Source organism: Hippocampus guttulatus, chromosome 3 (genome assembly GCF_054856545.1).
Source record: "Hippocampus guttulatus isolate MCC_2025c chromosome 3, RoL_Hgut_1.0, whole genome shotgun sequence".
Classification (NCBI taxonomy): Eukaryota; Metazoa; Chordata; class Actinopteri; order Syngnathiformes; family Syngnathidae; genus Hippocampus; species Hippocampus guttulatus.
This window is the reverse complement of record NC_141263.1, coordinates 28,229,304-28,245,878: the sequence shown is the minus strand read 5'-3', so window position 1 is coordinate 28,245,878 and position 16,575 is coordinate 28,229,304. Positions and strand designations below refer to the sequence as shown.

General features: G+C 45.3%; 1 protein-coding gene across 1 annotated transcript in view; it reads right to left on the bottom strand.

Annotated features, from left to right (window-relative positions):
• LOC147208110 (neural-cadherin) overlaps positions 1 to 16,575 on the bottom strand; it is a 174,243-nt gene that overhangs the window by 82,900 nt on the left and 74,768 nt on the right. Inside the window, exons 8-13 of the mRNA XM_086107945.1 lie at positions 13,049 to 13,221; positions 10,128 to 10,296; positions 8,368 to 8,538; positions 7,971 to 8,143; positions 5,122 to 5,289; positions 1,870 to 2,119 (exon numbers count right to left, since the gene is read on the bottom strand). Coding sequence (XP_085964071.1) covers positions 1,870 to 2,119; positions 5,122 to 5,289; positions 7,971 to 8,143; positions 8,368 to 8,538; positions 10,128 to 10,296; positions 13,049 to 13,221 — 1,104 coding nt within the window. The remainder of the gene's footprint in view (positions 1 to 1,869; positions 2,120 to 5,121; positions 5,290 to 7,970; positions 8,144 to 8,367; positions 8,539 to 10,127; positions 10,297 to 13,048; positions 13,222 to 16,575) is intronic.

The window sequence follows — 16,575 nt, the reverse complement described above, 5'->3', positions numbered from 1 at the left end:
ACCGGGCATGAAGGCGGGGCTACATTTCTTACGCTTAATACGCTGCATATCGTTGATGTTGGGCCGAAACCCTTTAAAAAATGAGTTCAGGAAGATGATGGAACACTGTTGTTTGCTTTTTTGGAGGGCAGCAGGAAAGGCTTTTAAGCAGGTCGGTGGGTCAGCGTTTGAACGTGACTTTGGGGTGGCGTGCGTGTTGATATTCGATAGACGATAGCAATAATGCAGTGCTCGGTAACTCCAAAAATATTTTGGTTTAATTTCCTGAAAATGTGTAATTTGGAGGAGACGAGGGGATAGCTTCAAATATGGACAGGATGCCGAAAAGGACTTTGGGAGTTGTGGCATTCCACTTTGAATAGCCCAGAGATGAGTGGCCCGAGTTGTTCTGCACCATTATCAATGCGCAGTGCGCACGTCGACCTTTTAGTCAGCACAACACTTAATTTTTTTGGCATTTGAAAATGCATTTGCAATTACAGAGTGAAACCTTTAGTTCCACAAAAGTTACTTGGACAGTTTGTACGTGACAAGAGGTCTTGCGGCGTCTTTCTTCTCTTGCGTTAGTTGGCCGTGTCCTGACACGTGTTTTATTCTCTTGCTCAACTGTCAAGTTCTGTGGTCGGACCAAAGGGGAAGCTTTGCCGGGCTGTCGTTCTGACTTGCAAGGGCTGCGCGAAGATGAAGCAGCATTTGAACTCCGGACAAGTATGAGCTAACTTGTGGATACGTAGACAGGAGGGCGAAGCATCAAAAGAACGAACGGCTCCGGGTGTCAGCGGAGCGCCCAGACTAAGCCGACGTGAGCAAAACGTCCGGCTCTTTCCACTACTGGACTGAAATATTCCAGTCAACGTTCCACTCGATAAATTATTCCACTCGGGAAGTTCCTTTGCTGTCACTCCGCTAAAGACCTTTCCGGTCCAGTCCGTTAGGAAAGAAAGTATTTTTGCAATAAACGGGACATAAATGACATCGATCGCCATCATTATACGGAAGTGTGATGGCGAGAGCCAAAGGGTATAAGGTGACAGTGTGTGGTTAGGACATTCGGTTCGGGGCTACCGCAACGGGGTTATGGTCGCATACAGAAAGAAAAATGGAATGCTGGCGCACGCTAACGGTGAAAGGTGCATGTCTTTTTTGTGGTCTGATCGTCCACTTGTCATTTGGCGTCAGCCACGTTCTTATTTCACATCCTCGTCTCCTTTCCAAAGTACAAGTAGGACCTGTATGTTTGACAAGGGCCTCTTGTCGCCTGCGTGACTCCACATTTATCATTCATTCGTCCCGGTGTCAAGACGAGGTTCACAAAATGAATCGATAGCGGACAAAGCCGTGACACTGGGCCGCCGCGAGCGCAGGCTTGAAGCCGCGTCAACGCAAGAGACGATTGTACAGGGCCACCGAGCAGGGAGCAGCCCGACCAAACGTGAACGTCCGTCCGTCTTTGCCGCGAGTCACAAAAAAATGGGAGGAGAATTGACTTGAACTGAGCAAGACTGAGCTGCGCATTTCAGTTCAGGTGACAAAGTCTGAGCTAGTTTCATTATTTCTCGTCAGAATTGGACCATTCGGATGGAGGGGGATCTGCGGGCAAGAGAGCTCAAAGGGGGTAAAAGACAAGAAGCGAGGTCAGCATGAGGGCTCAACGTAGGACCGAGGATTCAGGTTAGTTACAATTAGAGCTCTGGGGCGAGGGCTGGGGGTGCGGTGTTAAGAGAATGGGATGAGGGGGAGGGTTGGAAATTTGGCTCCAGAGACTTTGGCTCGGGCAAGGGTGTCCATCTCGAGATCTAGAGGCCCGAACCGGCCCATCGCACCGTTACGAGGTGGGACGGGTATGGTGAGACCAGGCCAAAGACCAACCTGTGACGTTGACGAAGACAATGGTGAAGGCGGCCAACGGGACGGCGGCAACGTTCTGGGCTCGGACTCTCAGCATGAAGTTCCGGGTGATCTCGTAGTCCAGAGGCTCCGCCACGAGGATGGAGGCCGAGCCGTCCGCCCGGTTCGGCGTCAAGTAGAAGCGGACAGGCATGTTGGTCTCCGGGACCATGCCGTCCTCCAGATTGTACGTCACCCTGGGGTCGCCCAGCGGGGAGGTGGCTTTGATGGTCTGTTTGGAGAGAGGGCCCCCATTTTTGAAATCCACTCACTCAAACTCCGAGCCCCCTCAACCATCCTGCCTCGTGTCGACTTTTGCATCTGACCAAGATGAAAATGCAACGTAGGATTCTGCCGCCGCCACGGTAGTGGGCCACGGTCTCCCGTTTTTCCAACGCACGCAAGCGCCCACCCGAGAATAACCAATCTCTGTCACGTTAGCTTTAAATTGTATGCCCTGCTCCAGATGAAATCTTTTAATCTATTGCAGCCTCCGGAGACCTCCTGGCACATTCCACTCTTCTACTTAGCGGAAAGCGATCAGCCCCCTGTGTTTTATGGCGCGCAATAACGTAAAGTCAAATATTAAGGCCGTAAATCTCCGGTGAGGCTCCAACCCGCCGGGACCAAACAACACGAGGCGTCCTCACCACTCCCGCCTCATCCTTGCTTGGTTAATTAAGGCGGAAGCAGCAAGCAGAAGACATCGCCATGCGCTCCCAATTAGGCTCACAAATGCCATCTCGGACAGGACGGCGGTGACCTCGCTGAAGACGGTCAAGCCTCCGAGTGAGGAAGCCGCCGTAATGAGACGCCGGCTGGCAAACGTGCCCGATTAAAGGCGGGGAGAGCTCTCATTTGCCCGGCGGAGCCATTAGCAACATCGCCGTCAGGCTGCGCTGCCATTTCCGGCCATCCCATTGGCTCAATGTGAAGACTGCCCAAAAAATAATCATAATAATTAGAACAAAGATGAAATATCGCAAAGCAAGGCAAAGGAAAAAAAAAAGGCTTACTCTTCGCCTTGACCGTATTCCAAACCACTTAGTCCAAGCCAGCCCTTAAGCCTCACCCTTTCCGCTATTCAAACTCTGACCCAAAACAATGCGAGCAATGAAACACTGGCTGGCAAACGTGCCGATTTCAAATGGCAAAGTGTTCCACTTTCCACAACAGAGTCATTACCACGACGCCGCTTTTCTCATTTCGCTCAGGCCGACTGTCGACTGCCATTTTGGGGGATCCGATAGCTCAACGTGAAGGACCCTCGGCGACTGCTTTGTTTGCATCCTCGGCGCGCAAATATCAATCAGCGGCTTTAATGGACTTAATTGCTTTGGAGAGACGCTGGGAAAACACTCGTGATTAGTCGAGAAGGCATAAACGGGAGTGCGGATGAATAATGAAAAACGGCTATTAGCGAACATCTGCAACCCGCTAAAAATAAAGCTTCCGCGCTTTGCTTTTTGTGTGTTTTCATTTGGTTGCTAAAAGAGCAATCCCATGTGAAAAAGGTCGTCTTTGTTTCCAGATTCGGCTAATAATTAACCGGTTATATTTTGTTTTTTTATTAAACGATTCAAGGTTCCCAAATGATGTCTAGGAAAAAAAGATGTGTTTTTTTTTTTTCTTCTTCTTTCCAATTAACTGCAAAGTGCAATTGAGGAAGGAGGTCGGCTCCCTGGAACGCTTACGCTGTGATTACCGTCGAATGTCCACAAAGCATGGGCACCACTTCTTCCATTGCCACCAGCTTACAGCTCAGAAAATGGATTCACTTTCATAGACCCAAATCGGAGAGGTCAGAAATGTGTTACCATGTAACAATGACAAATCTTTTCTGTGACTGAACGCGAATACATGATCATATTTGACATCATCATCATCTTTGTGCAACGGTAGATCGAAAAACGTGGATAGCGATGATCATGATATTAGGTTTCCAGGTCGAAAAGTTTCATTCTACTGCTTGATGGACAACAGACAAATACGATTTGGTGAGCTTTTGAGTACGTGAAGGAACGTGCCCAGAAAAGACAACATAAGCAAAACAAACAAACAAACAAAAGTAAAATCTGGCAATTTCATGTCGCCCATCCATACCTGTCAACTCATACGGTTTAGCCGTAGTTCATACGGATTTTGTGGTGAATCTTACGTATATGGCCGTATCGCATAAATCATACGGATTCTGAAAATTTCCGTATTTTTATTTTTTTTCTTCCCCCTAACAGGTAGTTCCGTTTGCTTTTGCCCAGAATGGTGCTAGTCTACTCGAATGCATTCATTTCCGGTAACTTTCCACGGTATGTCTAACCAGACATTGTATTATGGAGATCTACAATAAATATCATTGAAAGTTTCGTGGGTTTTTTTCTGCCGTTATTTTGACATATAAAATGCTTTGGTATGTTATAAGGATTTTTTGCTCTTTATAAGGATTTTTTTGGTAGTTTATACAGGTTGGCGCTCCGAAACGTTGACAGGTATGCCCATCTGTCTAGAATCCCTGTTTCCATTTGAGGCTTACTTGGCGAATTCCCCAGCAGAAGTGTAGTCAAAGAAAAAAAAGAAGCCTATCGAATGTGCGACAGTCTCCTGATACCTGATTGCGATTGGGGCTTGCTATTGCTCAAATAGCTCGAAGGGCAGTTTGAGAAACACAAAAATGGCTATTCAATAGACAGACCTGAAAACCTGGACTCACCCCGACTCACCCATTTTTAATATGCTTATATTTCCATTTTCTCATTTATATTTCTTTATATAGACAGACAGATAGATATACTTTTGTTCTTCTACTTCTGCCTTTCATCATTTTGCTGCTGTAAATTGGAAATTTCTCCATTGTGAATCAAATCAAGCTTTTCTTATCTTATCTTATTTCAAAACAAAATGGCTGGCATCCTGTGCAACTTTTGGTTGTCGGGCTTTTTGACTTCTTTGTGTGTCGGAGAGTTCTGAGAGTCGGTTTGCCCAATTTTGTCTTGACTCAAATAATTCACCAATCAGTTGATGCCTTTTTATCTATGGAACTGTGCTCGTGAGCGTCGTCCGTCACCCTGGTTCTAAAGCGTTCTAAGTGTCAGCTGAAGATAGGCTGCGGCAACTCCCCGCGACCCTGTTCACGTTAAGGGCTGTTCTGTGTTCCTCATTCTGTGGAAAATGTGGAAAGAAAGATTCCCCGGGCAGTGCTTTTGGGGGAGGTTTAACGTAACCAGCGCGGGGACTTACCACGATGGGCGTGTCCCGCACGGTGTTCTCCGGTATGACCACGGCGTAGCTTTCCTTTTCCCACTGCGGCGGCTGGTTTTTCACATTGGTGATGGTGACGGCCAGTTCCACCGAGCTGCTCCGGTTTCCGCCGTCTGTGGCCATGATCTCCCGGGTGATGTAGGTCCTCTGAAGCCACGGCGAGAATATGAAATGGAGTGGAAAAAAAAAAGAGGGAAAAGTCGATTTGTGTGCTCAAATAGTAGAAAATGCCAGTCAGTCATAAGTGAGGGCTCTCTTTTGTCAGAGGCTGATTCCGCAAAAGGTGCACTTTGGTATCCAGCCCATGAACAAAACACCCTTGAAAGCATGCGTTTCCAAATTCAGTGCTTCATTATCATACGCTATTTCTTTTTAACAGTGTCAGTCTGGCAAAAATGACCCATCCTTAGCATCCATCTCCAAATAACTTTGGCCACCGTCAAGGCATGCATTTCCAAAAGTTGCTGCGTGTCATTTTCCCCATTGAAAGCATGTTTTCGCCCATCATACAAATTGAGAGTTTCAGTTGCATGCTGGCCAATGAAAATATGCAAGTCACTCAAATACAATCATGCATTTTTATTCTTTAATGCTACATTTTTCCACTAATCATTTAATCATCACCAAATACAACGACACGGCGTTTTATTTTTGCCCCACTAAAAAAGGGTTTTGGCCGAGTTCATTTTGGCCAATGAAAATAAGGCCTTCGCAATTTTAGCGTAAATTCTAATTTTGGGGTAAAAGCATTTATTTTTCTCTGTCTTCAAAGGCAAGCATGGATCTCCAAAATCTGTATAGTTTAGTTTTGTTTTTTTTTTGTTTTTTTTTGCATCGCAACTTATCCCTGCACTTTCAAAGCGTTTTCAAATTTAGCATTTGACTTTTTAATTCTCCCCCAGATTTTTTTTTTTTTTTTTTGCTAGTTGATGCCAAATCATAAAATTCTATTTTTGTGAGGGTTAATTTTTACCTTAACCTCAAACATGCAGTGCCAACTTTTGTGAGTTCCCCCAAAAAATATATCCGAAGGGAGCTATCACAAATCGTCCCACTTTGGTCTTTTGCTTGCAGGTTGCATCTCCATATTAGTGAGTTCTCACTTCAGTAAGAAATTGCACGTCGGCGAGATGGTCGCAGTGATAAAAGTCCAACGGAAGGAACAACTTCCTGAGCGATCAAATGCACGCAGGACGCAATGTTTTTTTTGTTCAGCCTGAGAAGATATATTTTTAGACTACTCACTACACACTATGATTGTGGAGGATACAGGATACAGCAATTTCATATATTGGAGGAAAACCATCTCTCCCATATCTATGGAAATTAACTCAATTTAACTCAAGTGGATTTTTTGTCTTTTAATTATCACCAATGCTAAACATGCATCACCAAATTTTGTGATTTTTTTTTTAATCCCTTAAAATCAAGTCTTTGCATTTTTCATTTTAGTTTGATCAAACCAACTTTTTCTAGCAATTGATGCTGCTGGATGATTCGCATGCAGATCCACTTTCATTCCGATCCAGATCATGCAATTGTTTTTTTGTATCGTGGAGCAGGAATCCACGATGGCCGCTAGATTCTCATCTCCATCTTCCATTTAACGCACTAAGCTAATCAAGCTAATGATGCCACTTGAAAAGCCCTCCAGAGAAACCCTTCAATGTCTTCATCTCAATCAAATCACGTAAGAGGCATGCTAAGCGCAAACGATGCCGCTCGTCACATTTCCATGCCCGGAGGAGCAAGCGACGCTTTTTTCCCTGATCGCGTAGACGTCTGGTGGAAAAAAAGGCAGCGGGCAAACATCTGATTGTGTCATCACTAGAGTCCTTTCTTCGGCAAAATGAGACGTGGATATTTCCTCAGGCCGCGCACGATTAAAGCCGGGCGCAATCTCTCGGAACAAGCGGCAGCAATCCAAGAAATTGCACGTCGGCGAGATGGTCGCAATGATAAAAGTCCAACGGGAGGAATAACTTCCCGAGCGATCAAATGCACGCAGGACACAATGTTTTTTTGTTCAGCCAGAGAAGATATATTTTTAGACTACTCACTACACACTAGGATTGTGGAGGATACAGGATACAGCAGTTTCATATATTGGAGGAAAACCATCTCTCCCATATCTATGGACATTAACTCAACTCAATTCAAGTGGATTTCTCTCCGATGAAAAGCATCCACTGAATGTCCAAATGTTTCTTTTCATTTCTTTCTTTCTATCCATAACACGAAGGACTCATATTTGCTTTCTACAATTAACCTGCTGAGAAACATGGACAGTAGCGATTCAATGTGTCACCGTTATGTTTCAGATCTTCTAAGAAAAAAAAAAAAAAAAAAGAACCCGCGCGGTAGCTCGACAAGAAGTTGTTGATAAGAGAGGGAAGCCGAAGGTCACATCAGCAGTTGGGCAATATTCCGCCTGATCTGAAATGTTTCAAATGGCAACTGGTTTGTTTCATGTCACAGATGATCTGGCAACCTCAAACTTAATCTGTTACAAAATACTTTGCACGATGCCGATTCAAATTTTTTTTCCCCGATATGTTGGGATATGTTGGCATGCTTGATATGAAGAAATATTCCTTGGAATTGTTGATCAAATATGTTGCATATTTTAATCTCTAGCCTGAGTAGTGTGCTTATTTGACACGAACGGCATATGAATGAGAACACCCTTGAGACTAGCGGAGGCACGTGGCACATATTATTGCAAACATCACTTGTTGCTTGGCTTCCATTAAATGAAAAAAAAAAATTAACTCTGGTATTGAGTGCGGGTGTACCGAATGTTGTGTCCATTTAGCGTGAGTGCAAACCTGCGAGATGGGCTGGTTGACATACACCCAGCCGGTCAGCGGGTTTACCCTGAGGTACTCCGGCTGCTCGCCGGACATAGAGTATGTAACGGCGGCGTTGGTTCCAAAGTCGTCGTCGTGGGCCGCCACTCGCAAAAAGCTGGTCCCGATCATCGTGTCTTCGCGGAGGAAGTCTACGAGGAAAGAATTTTGGGGTGTTTAACACAAACAAGGCCGCCTTCACATCAGGCGCATCAATAGTTTTAGCTAGCATGCCGGTCGAAATACTCAAAACATGTCTCGTTGCATTTTCAATTCTAATCACTTTCCGGTGATTTGAATTATTGGGCCAAATTGGCTTCTTGAATTGAATGAAGGTCACCAAATGTTGTTCTTTTGCGAGTCAAGTTGCACTCACACTCGTAGCGGATGTTCTCAAACTTGGGGCTGTTATCGTTCTGGTCCACGATGAGAATGTTGAGCTGGCAGATGCCAATCAGCGGGTCGTTGGCCTGGTCGGTGGCCGTGACCGTCACCGCGTACTCCCGCTGGCGTTCGCGGTCAAATTTCCGGGCCGTGACAATCGTCCCTGGAGACAAAAGACGGCGAGAAGAGACGGACGTGGTTTGCCGCATCCCGGCGCAACGGGAACCTTTGACATCCCCGTAAAAACCACACAACGAAGGAGCACTCGGTTGCTGCGGCGAAAGAAAGGAATTCGATCGCGTCCCGCCGCTGTGATGAGAAGCTCGATTGATGCTGCAAGCTGTAAAAACTTATTTCATCACACGTCGGGTTTCTCCTGGCTCAAATTGAGGAAGCGCTGTTACCTTCAGGATCATTCATGGTTTTGTTTTGTTTAGCGTCTCGTAAACAGAATAAAAGGATGGGCACCATTTCAATTTAGATATCACGAAAGTACAGCCAACTGCGGTGAAAGAGCAAACTTTGAAGCATCAGATTTATTTTTCATCTTGTTTTTATCTCACACTTAGTAGATTTCTTCTCTTTTCTTTCATCTCATTAACCCTGCAGTTTTTACATTTTTTTGGCACGTTCACGTACCACCTCAAAATATACGCAATAGCGTAACTGTGCTAAATTCTTCTTCTCCTTTGGGCTTGTCCCTTTTCAGGGGTTGCCACAGCGAGTCATTATTTTCCATCTTTCCCTGTTCTCTGCATCCTCTACTCTGACTCCAACTACCTGCATGTCTTCCCTCACGGCATCCATGAATCTCCTCTTTGGCCTTCCTCTCTGTCTCCTACCTGGTAGCTCCATCGCTAACATTCACCTACCAATGTATCCACTGTCCCTCCTCTGTACATGTCCAAACCATCTCAGTCTGGCCTCTCTAACTTTTTCTCCAAACTTTCCTGTCTGAGTTGTCCCTCTGATGACCTCATTTCTGATCCTGTCCATCCTTGTCACTCCTCAGGAGAATCTCAGCATCTTTAACTCTCGCCACCTCTAACTCTGCCTCCTGTCTTTTGCCAATTGCTCGTGTCTCTAGACCGTACATCATGGCTGGTCTCACAACTGTTCTGTAAACTTTTCCCTTCACGTAACTGTGCTAAATATTTGATTTTAAAAAAAGGGTTTAATATTATTGTAACTCACTGTAACATTCCGCACAGTTTGAGCATTGACACGACTCTGAAAATGAATGAAATGAAAATTTAAAAATTTGCTAAAAAAAAACAAACGATTACATTAAGATTTATTGCACATGAGTGAAATAAAAATTGGACCCCAATAAACAGATTAAATTAAATTCAGATGTATGGTATTTAAAAGTTAAATACAAATGAATGAAGTTGGATGATTGCGCTATCGAGTGCTTTGGACTGCTCGATCTCAGAGTGGTGTTTTGTAGCTAAATTTGCAACTGCCTTTGCATCCCAATGAATATTTGGAATTGTTTTTTTCAAGCTAAAATTTAAATTAAAAAATTCAGTGTCGGTGAATCCAATTCGGAATCCGATGGCGTGTATATTTCCGTACAATTTTCCTGAACACGCGCTGTACGGCATTCAAAAATTGCTTAAACCGCTGTTACATAATACATTTTTCCCTACTTTGGGTAGGTCCAGAAAATATCAAAAGGGGAAAAAAAAAAACGAGCACATGGGAAAGAAGAGTTGCCGGTCAATTGAGATGTGCGACGTGTGCGTGCACCTGTGTCAGGGTGAATGCTGAAGGCGGGCACAGTGGAGTCTTTGTGCATGAAGCCGTATGTGACCTTGCCGTTGGAACCCTCGTCCGCATCCACGGCGTCAACCCGCAGCACATACGTCCCGGCCGGTTGGTTCTCCGGGACCGTCGTCTTCTCCCGGTACTGCTGGCACTGGGGGAGGGAGAGGAAGCGGACAAACTATGTCAGAGCGCACAAGAGGTGATATTTTATTCATTGCACAAGCACAGTTCATCCATATGTGTCAAAGTCTTTTTCGCCCAAAAGTGGCATTCACTGATGTGGTGCGGTGAGGAAGGCGGTGGGTGGTGGGTCAGTTATGGCCCGAAGCCACTCCTGGTTGGACTCTTGAGAGAAGCTTCATGAGTAGACAAACCAAAAAGGCTCAAGATCCAAGATATGAAAAGACGCGGGAAGCCGACCGTATTGTTTGAAGACGCCATCTTGGGGTCAATTTCTCAAGGTGCCTCGCTTGACCATGTTGGTTTAAAGCAGGGATGGGCGACTTCGATCCTGGGGGAGGGGGGGGGGGGTCACCGTTTTTCCGTCAGCGCTACTGGGGAGGCTCCATAGAAGCACGCACTTCTGAACCAGATGTGGATCGGCATTCACGGATTCCATTTTTTTGGAATTGTTGCTGAATGTGAAACGTGGCATTTTGGGACATGTTTTACGTATTTGGATGTAATACGCAAGCTAAAGCTATTGTTGAGCCAGATGTGAAGCTGCTTTGTCTGTGCTAATGTTTTTTTTTTTAAATCAAAAAATCACATGCTGCCCGCCGGCTGCCAGTTGTCCACCGCTGATTTTTACACCAAGTTTTATACTGTAGGTTGCACCCTAAACTGACTCTTGGACGCCCCCTGCTGACGGAAAACACATGCATGCAGGCAGGAAAGGCGCTCCGGCCCCGCTCCCGTTTCCTTCAGACGCCCGCACCGAGTCCTCGAGGCTGACATGGCGGTACGCGGCTTTAATTTGTAGTTCTTGATTCCCCCCCACTGACGGCTCACAGCGGTGGGCCTCGGCGCAACGGCATTTGCAGCGCGCGGCTGCGAGGGAGACTTTCAAAATCAATCTATTATACATAAACTACCATTTCTCTCCGCCAAGATGTTTGCGCATTTGCGCCCCCACAAGCTGTTCTTGCTTTTCCAGGCCAAATTGTGCGAATTAATGAAGCTCGCTTAGAAAAGTACTTGATTCTATTTTCACCGCTAATTGTCATGTATCTGCACCAGCCACTGTGCGTGCGCGTGCGCGTGCGCGTGCCGGCTTGATTTATGAGAAGCTCCATAGCAATTTCTCGGTACTACTTAACGGCTCCATTGAAGTGGAAGTGCAGAATTCGGAGACTATTAATCGGATATTCTGAACATGGCATCACAGGCGGAAACGAGAAAGGCCCGTGTGAGTTTGCCGTCTATTGTCGAGTCAATGTCAATGGTTGGTTTTATCCTCGATATTTTTGGGGGTGATAACGGTCTCCAAATGGAATTCAGCAGCCTCATGAAAGCCGTCATGACTCCGTTTTCGTTCAGATTTGGCGTCATTCTTGACAAGTCTGTCACAGGTTGCTTTTTGTTTGTTTATTTGGTTGTGTTTTTTTTAATGTAAACCAACCATTGCAACCTCAGAGAGATTGTTCAGAAAATTAAACTGGGCTTTCCCACCTTTGAATCTGATTTTAACGCCCAAATGTGGAACGACAGAAGCCGCAATAAACTAGCAAGAGCGCTCGCCTCGCAGCGGTGCTCTCCTTTGCACTCGACATCATCCCTCCTTGGTGCGGCCATGAAAAGGCCGACTGCACTACTGATTTTCTCGCTCAATTTCCCGGTTGAGTTCCTGACCTCCGGGACACGGCTGGTTAGTTTTGCCTCTGGAGTGCGCTGTGGAGGGAGGGCGGGAACTCGCCGCGTGCCGGGCGGCGCCACTGCCCGAGTTCAAGTGCTCACCTCGCGCCTCAACCGGCGAGCGCGAGATCACAGAGCGCTACGGTGGTGACTTCTTAAGCGATTGGTCGAGCTGCAGGACAAGCTTGAAAGCTTCTGTCCTCCTAGACCTCCTCTGGCCTTTTTGCACTGGAAAATAGTGTGTGGATTTCAAATGTTGGTCTGAATTGAAAGGCATCATTTCAGAAAACTTGGGCGATAGTTTTTCAAATGATTCACAAACTCTTTTGTGAATTTAAAAGCATTGATTTTTTTTTTTCCGGAAAATGATTTCTCAAATGAAATCCAAAAACTTCTCCACTTTTCAGTCAGAAAGTGGTGTTTTTGCCGAGGCCGACCCAAGTCCTTCTTGCTGATTATTCAAGAAGCGAAAAGGCTATTAACATTTTTTTTCCTACTGTCTTGTATTGATTTTCTCTTGTCACGGATCACTTTATGTAAAAAATACTGGAAAAAAATATGAGGTACCCCGCTTTGAAAACGGCGGGAAGTGAATGAGGAAAAAGTGCAAAATGAATGTGCCTTCCATTAAAGTTTGGCTTTTTGCACGCGGTTGCGTTTGTTTAGCAATGGAGTGGGACGTCTCCCACGTCGGTGAAAGCTTTGAATTAAAGAGCGAGACGAAGGTCCGGCTAATCGCTCCTCCGGGGAGGCTGATAAACAGACGAGGGACAAAGACAATGAGCGTGAGTGGGAAAAGAGGACTTATGTGGGATGGAAGAGGATCACTCGGCTGCCGTCGTCACGGTGATGAAGAGGTGGAAGAGTGAGCGCGAAATCAGCTTTCGCCAGCCAAAGGCGTTTCACACGATAGAGGTTCGCAAGCACGCGGCAAAGACGTGTTGCCACGGCCCCCCCCCCCCCCCCGGATGATCGGAAGAGGAGTCGCCAAGCCTTGACCTCGACTCAACAGAAAACAGTTTGAGGGCGCCCGGTCGCCGGTACGTCACCTTCTCAAAGACGGGTTTGTTGTTGTTGACGTCGTCCACGCCGACCACCACCCGGGCCGTGGACGACAGGGCCCGAGGGCCGCCCGAGGCGTTATCGTCCGTCGCCGTCACATTGAGGACGTACTCCACGCCCTGCAGGTGAGGCGGGGGGCTGGAGCGCAGACGGATCAAACCTGGACAACGAGCAAAAGCGGGCGCGGGTCGTCAGCGGAAGATCGCACGCAAACGCAACGCCGACATCCATCTATTCATCCCATTCCAAAAGCGCTCCGGACGGCTGACTTTGGGCCGGACGTTTTTCTGGAATGGTGGTCAGTCGATGGCGGCGAATATCGAGGCAAACCATAAAGTGCTCTCCAGTCTTTCGAAGCAAAGTGGATGGCTAGCTACCGAGGTCAATATGGTTAGCAAAAAGTCCCCAAAAAATGAAACAGGCAAACTGAGCAAAAGTGAAATTGACAAATAACTTTCATTCAAGAATTAACATTTAAAAAAAAAAAAAAAAAGAAAACTACCAAATGACATCTTACGTTTGTCAAACTACAATTGTAGCGTGAATGGCTTTTCTGTATTGCTGTACATCAGTGCACGAGAAGGAAGGTCAAACAGTCCGTTGACAATTGCACCTTATGACACAGTACCCAGTGAAAGGAAAACAGGCAAGCATTTTAGAGGGAAAAAAAAACAAAAAACAATCAATTGAAAAACAAAGTGACATCTAAAAACTAAAATCCCAAACTCTGCCGGTTAGCGGTTCATGACAGGACACCTACAAAGAGTAGATTGGTCGCCAGCCGATGTTGGCATCCAATTGACGGGTCGCCAGTCCATTTCAAGGCACAGATTGACTTCATATCGAATGCTCGCCAGTCAAACCACAGTGCTGCCTCACAAAAATAATGAAAACAATTCATAATGACTATTTTCATCATCACCGCGAATACAAGAATTCTTACTGTTAGCAGTCGTACTTGCAGCAATAGCACTAATAGTCAGTTTGTTGGTATTCACGTGGCCGCGGAAGTAGGACGTCAGCTGATGCGGCTTCACAAATGGAGGAAATCAAATCCGATGTTGTGGCAGCATCGCCGCGTTGGAATACTTGTCAGGTTGCGACAATTGCTTCCGACACGGAGGGACACGGTCAGGACGTGTGGGGTGTTCAACTTGACGCTCTTGATGAAAAAGGGCCTCTTCACTTGAAATTTGCTCCTTTAGCCATGTGAGTTGCTTGGTGGTTGCTAAGCGACGGCCACGAGCGACGACGGTCCGATCGGGATTGCGCTTGGGGGTGCGTTACCCCCCCCCCCCCCGCCCCCGCCCCCATCATGCGTCTGGTGTGGGCGACTCATCTGCATCCCGCTCGGCTTTGAATGACTCTCTGTGTGCGCGCTTTGTATTCATCTCATCGCCCGGCTGCTCTGTTCATGTCGTGTGTGTCTCTCTGTCTGTGTTTGTGCGTCCTTGTGTGTTTCTGTGTGTGGGCGGGCTTGGAGTGCGAACAGTGCTTATTACATCCACCTTATCCTCACGGGCCGGGCCAGGTGCTATCGCTGTCATGCGTTCATTTGCTTGTTGTTTCAGAGGAGAGCACGGAATTGAAATCAGCTGTACGTGTGCAATATTCATCGCGGTGCACTATCTGCGTTTACCAGACCGGGGGAGGCGATGGGAAAGATTACAGCCGCAAGATGTATGATTTGGGTTTTCTTCAGCGCGTCGGGGCACGACCTGTGATTTCTCTCATGAATCTGTGCTGTTATGTGACGTGTGTGCCACCGCATTTCAAATGGCAAAGTGAAACGTCAAAGATGCTGATTCCTGAGTTGTGCACCCTCTCCAACATCCTAAAAGAGGTCAAGTTGACTATAGAAATCCTTTTTGTTTGAACCTCCATTTTATTTTCAAGTACCCATTTTGCTTTTTGTTTGAACCTCAATGTTGATCACCTTTGCATGATTAAACAGGAGAGAGGGGGTGCAATGGTAGAAAGTGCTATTACGGCGAGGTGAAAACGTTTCCCCTCATTTGATTTGGAATGAGCTTTATTTGTTTTTGTACAAGGTTTGCCGAGAAGCTAATGAGGGCAACTGCAAAAAACACGCCGCCTTTAATTGAAACAATCCATTGTGCACTGATCAATCAGAAATAATAAAATGGTCGGTGGGTTATTCTCTTTTCATGATTTGAAGCTCAGCTGTGAAGAAGAGAGGAGTCCCGCAGGGAACGGGATTAAACATGAGCCCGGTTGTTGGAAATGTTTTTAAATCACCCTTTAGGGGATGTATATATTTTTTTTCCCTTCTTCTTTTCATTCATGTATTTTTGAACTGAAATAGGAAAGTTTTTTTTGTTTTTGTTTGGTGTTGTTGGCAGAGCTTCATGAGATATATTGACTTTGATTTATGTTGTCTTTAAAGTGGTAAACTTAAAAAAGACTAACCAACCGCAAAAAGACCAAAAGCGTTCCATAAATGACATCTTACAACTCCCGACGCTTTTCATGTTTTTTTTTCAATGAAAGAGCTGAAAGCCTTATCATAGACATAAAAAAGAATTTATATGCACGAAAGACAGATTTTGAACAGGTTACAATTTCAAGTACTGTAGCACGTTAGAACAAAGTCAAACAAATTGTTGCCGGAACGCATGTCCACTGAACGAGTTCTCCCGTAGGAAGTCGGAGAAAAGGAATTGGAAGCAGAAACAGTTACCAGCATTACATTTTGATTAAACAAGTTATTTCTTTATTTTTTTTTTTACATTTTTGGTGTAAGAAGAAGAACTTGGATCCGATTTTGTGCATGTTTGTAGGTCCATCTTTGGTGGGTTCCTCTTAGTGTCATTTTCGGTGCAACTTTCTGATGAAAATGTTTCTTGAAAATCTTGGCTAATTTCTGAATTTTGTAGGACTTTATTTTGTAAAAAGAAAAATTGTGAAAAATTTGGGGGTTGGAATTTCTGGCTGCGTCCTTGATTTTCATTTTTTATCTTTTGAGGAATATCTTTCCAGAATTCTATTTGAGTCAAATTACAGTGTGAGTGTCTGTGTGCAATGAAAGTTTTGGTCAAATTCAGTCTTTTTTGGTTAAATTCAACATTTTTAGGGATGATCATGGAGGTAATGTATTCTGAAAATCTGGACAAGATTTTTGCTGAAAATCAGGCACATTCTGATTTGTTATGCATTTTGAGAGGCATATTGTTACCAAATATGTGGCTCAAATTTCACATCTTTGAAGTCCAATTTATAGACATCCTTATGTGACGGGGCTAATTTAGACCAGACTGTTTAATTCAGAACTTTGAATGCACTTTTTCCTCTTAAAATTAGGCTTGAATTATGGGTTTGTTTTTGCAATTTGAGAGGCATATTGCACCCACAAATTTGGGTCAAGTTACACATTTTTGTGTAACTTAAGGAACCTTTCCAAGAAACTGCAATCTTCACATACTGTAACTTTTGAAATGGCTTTTAATTCATTGTTAAGAAGAAGCATATTTTTCACATTTTTAATCTGACTGTT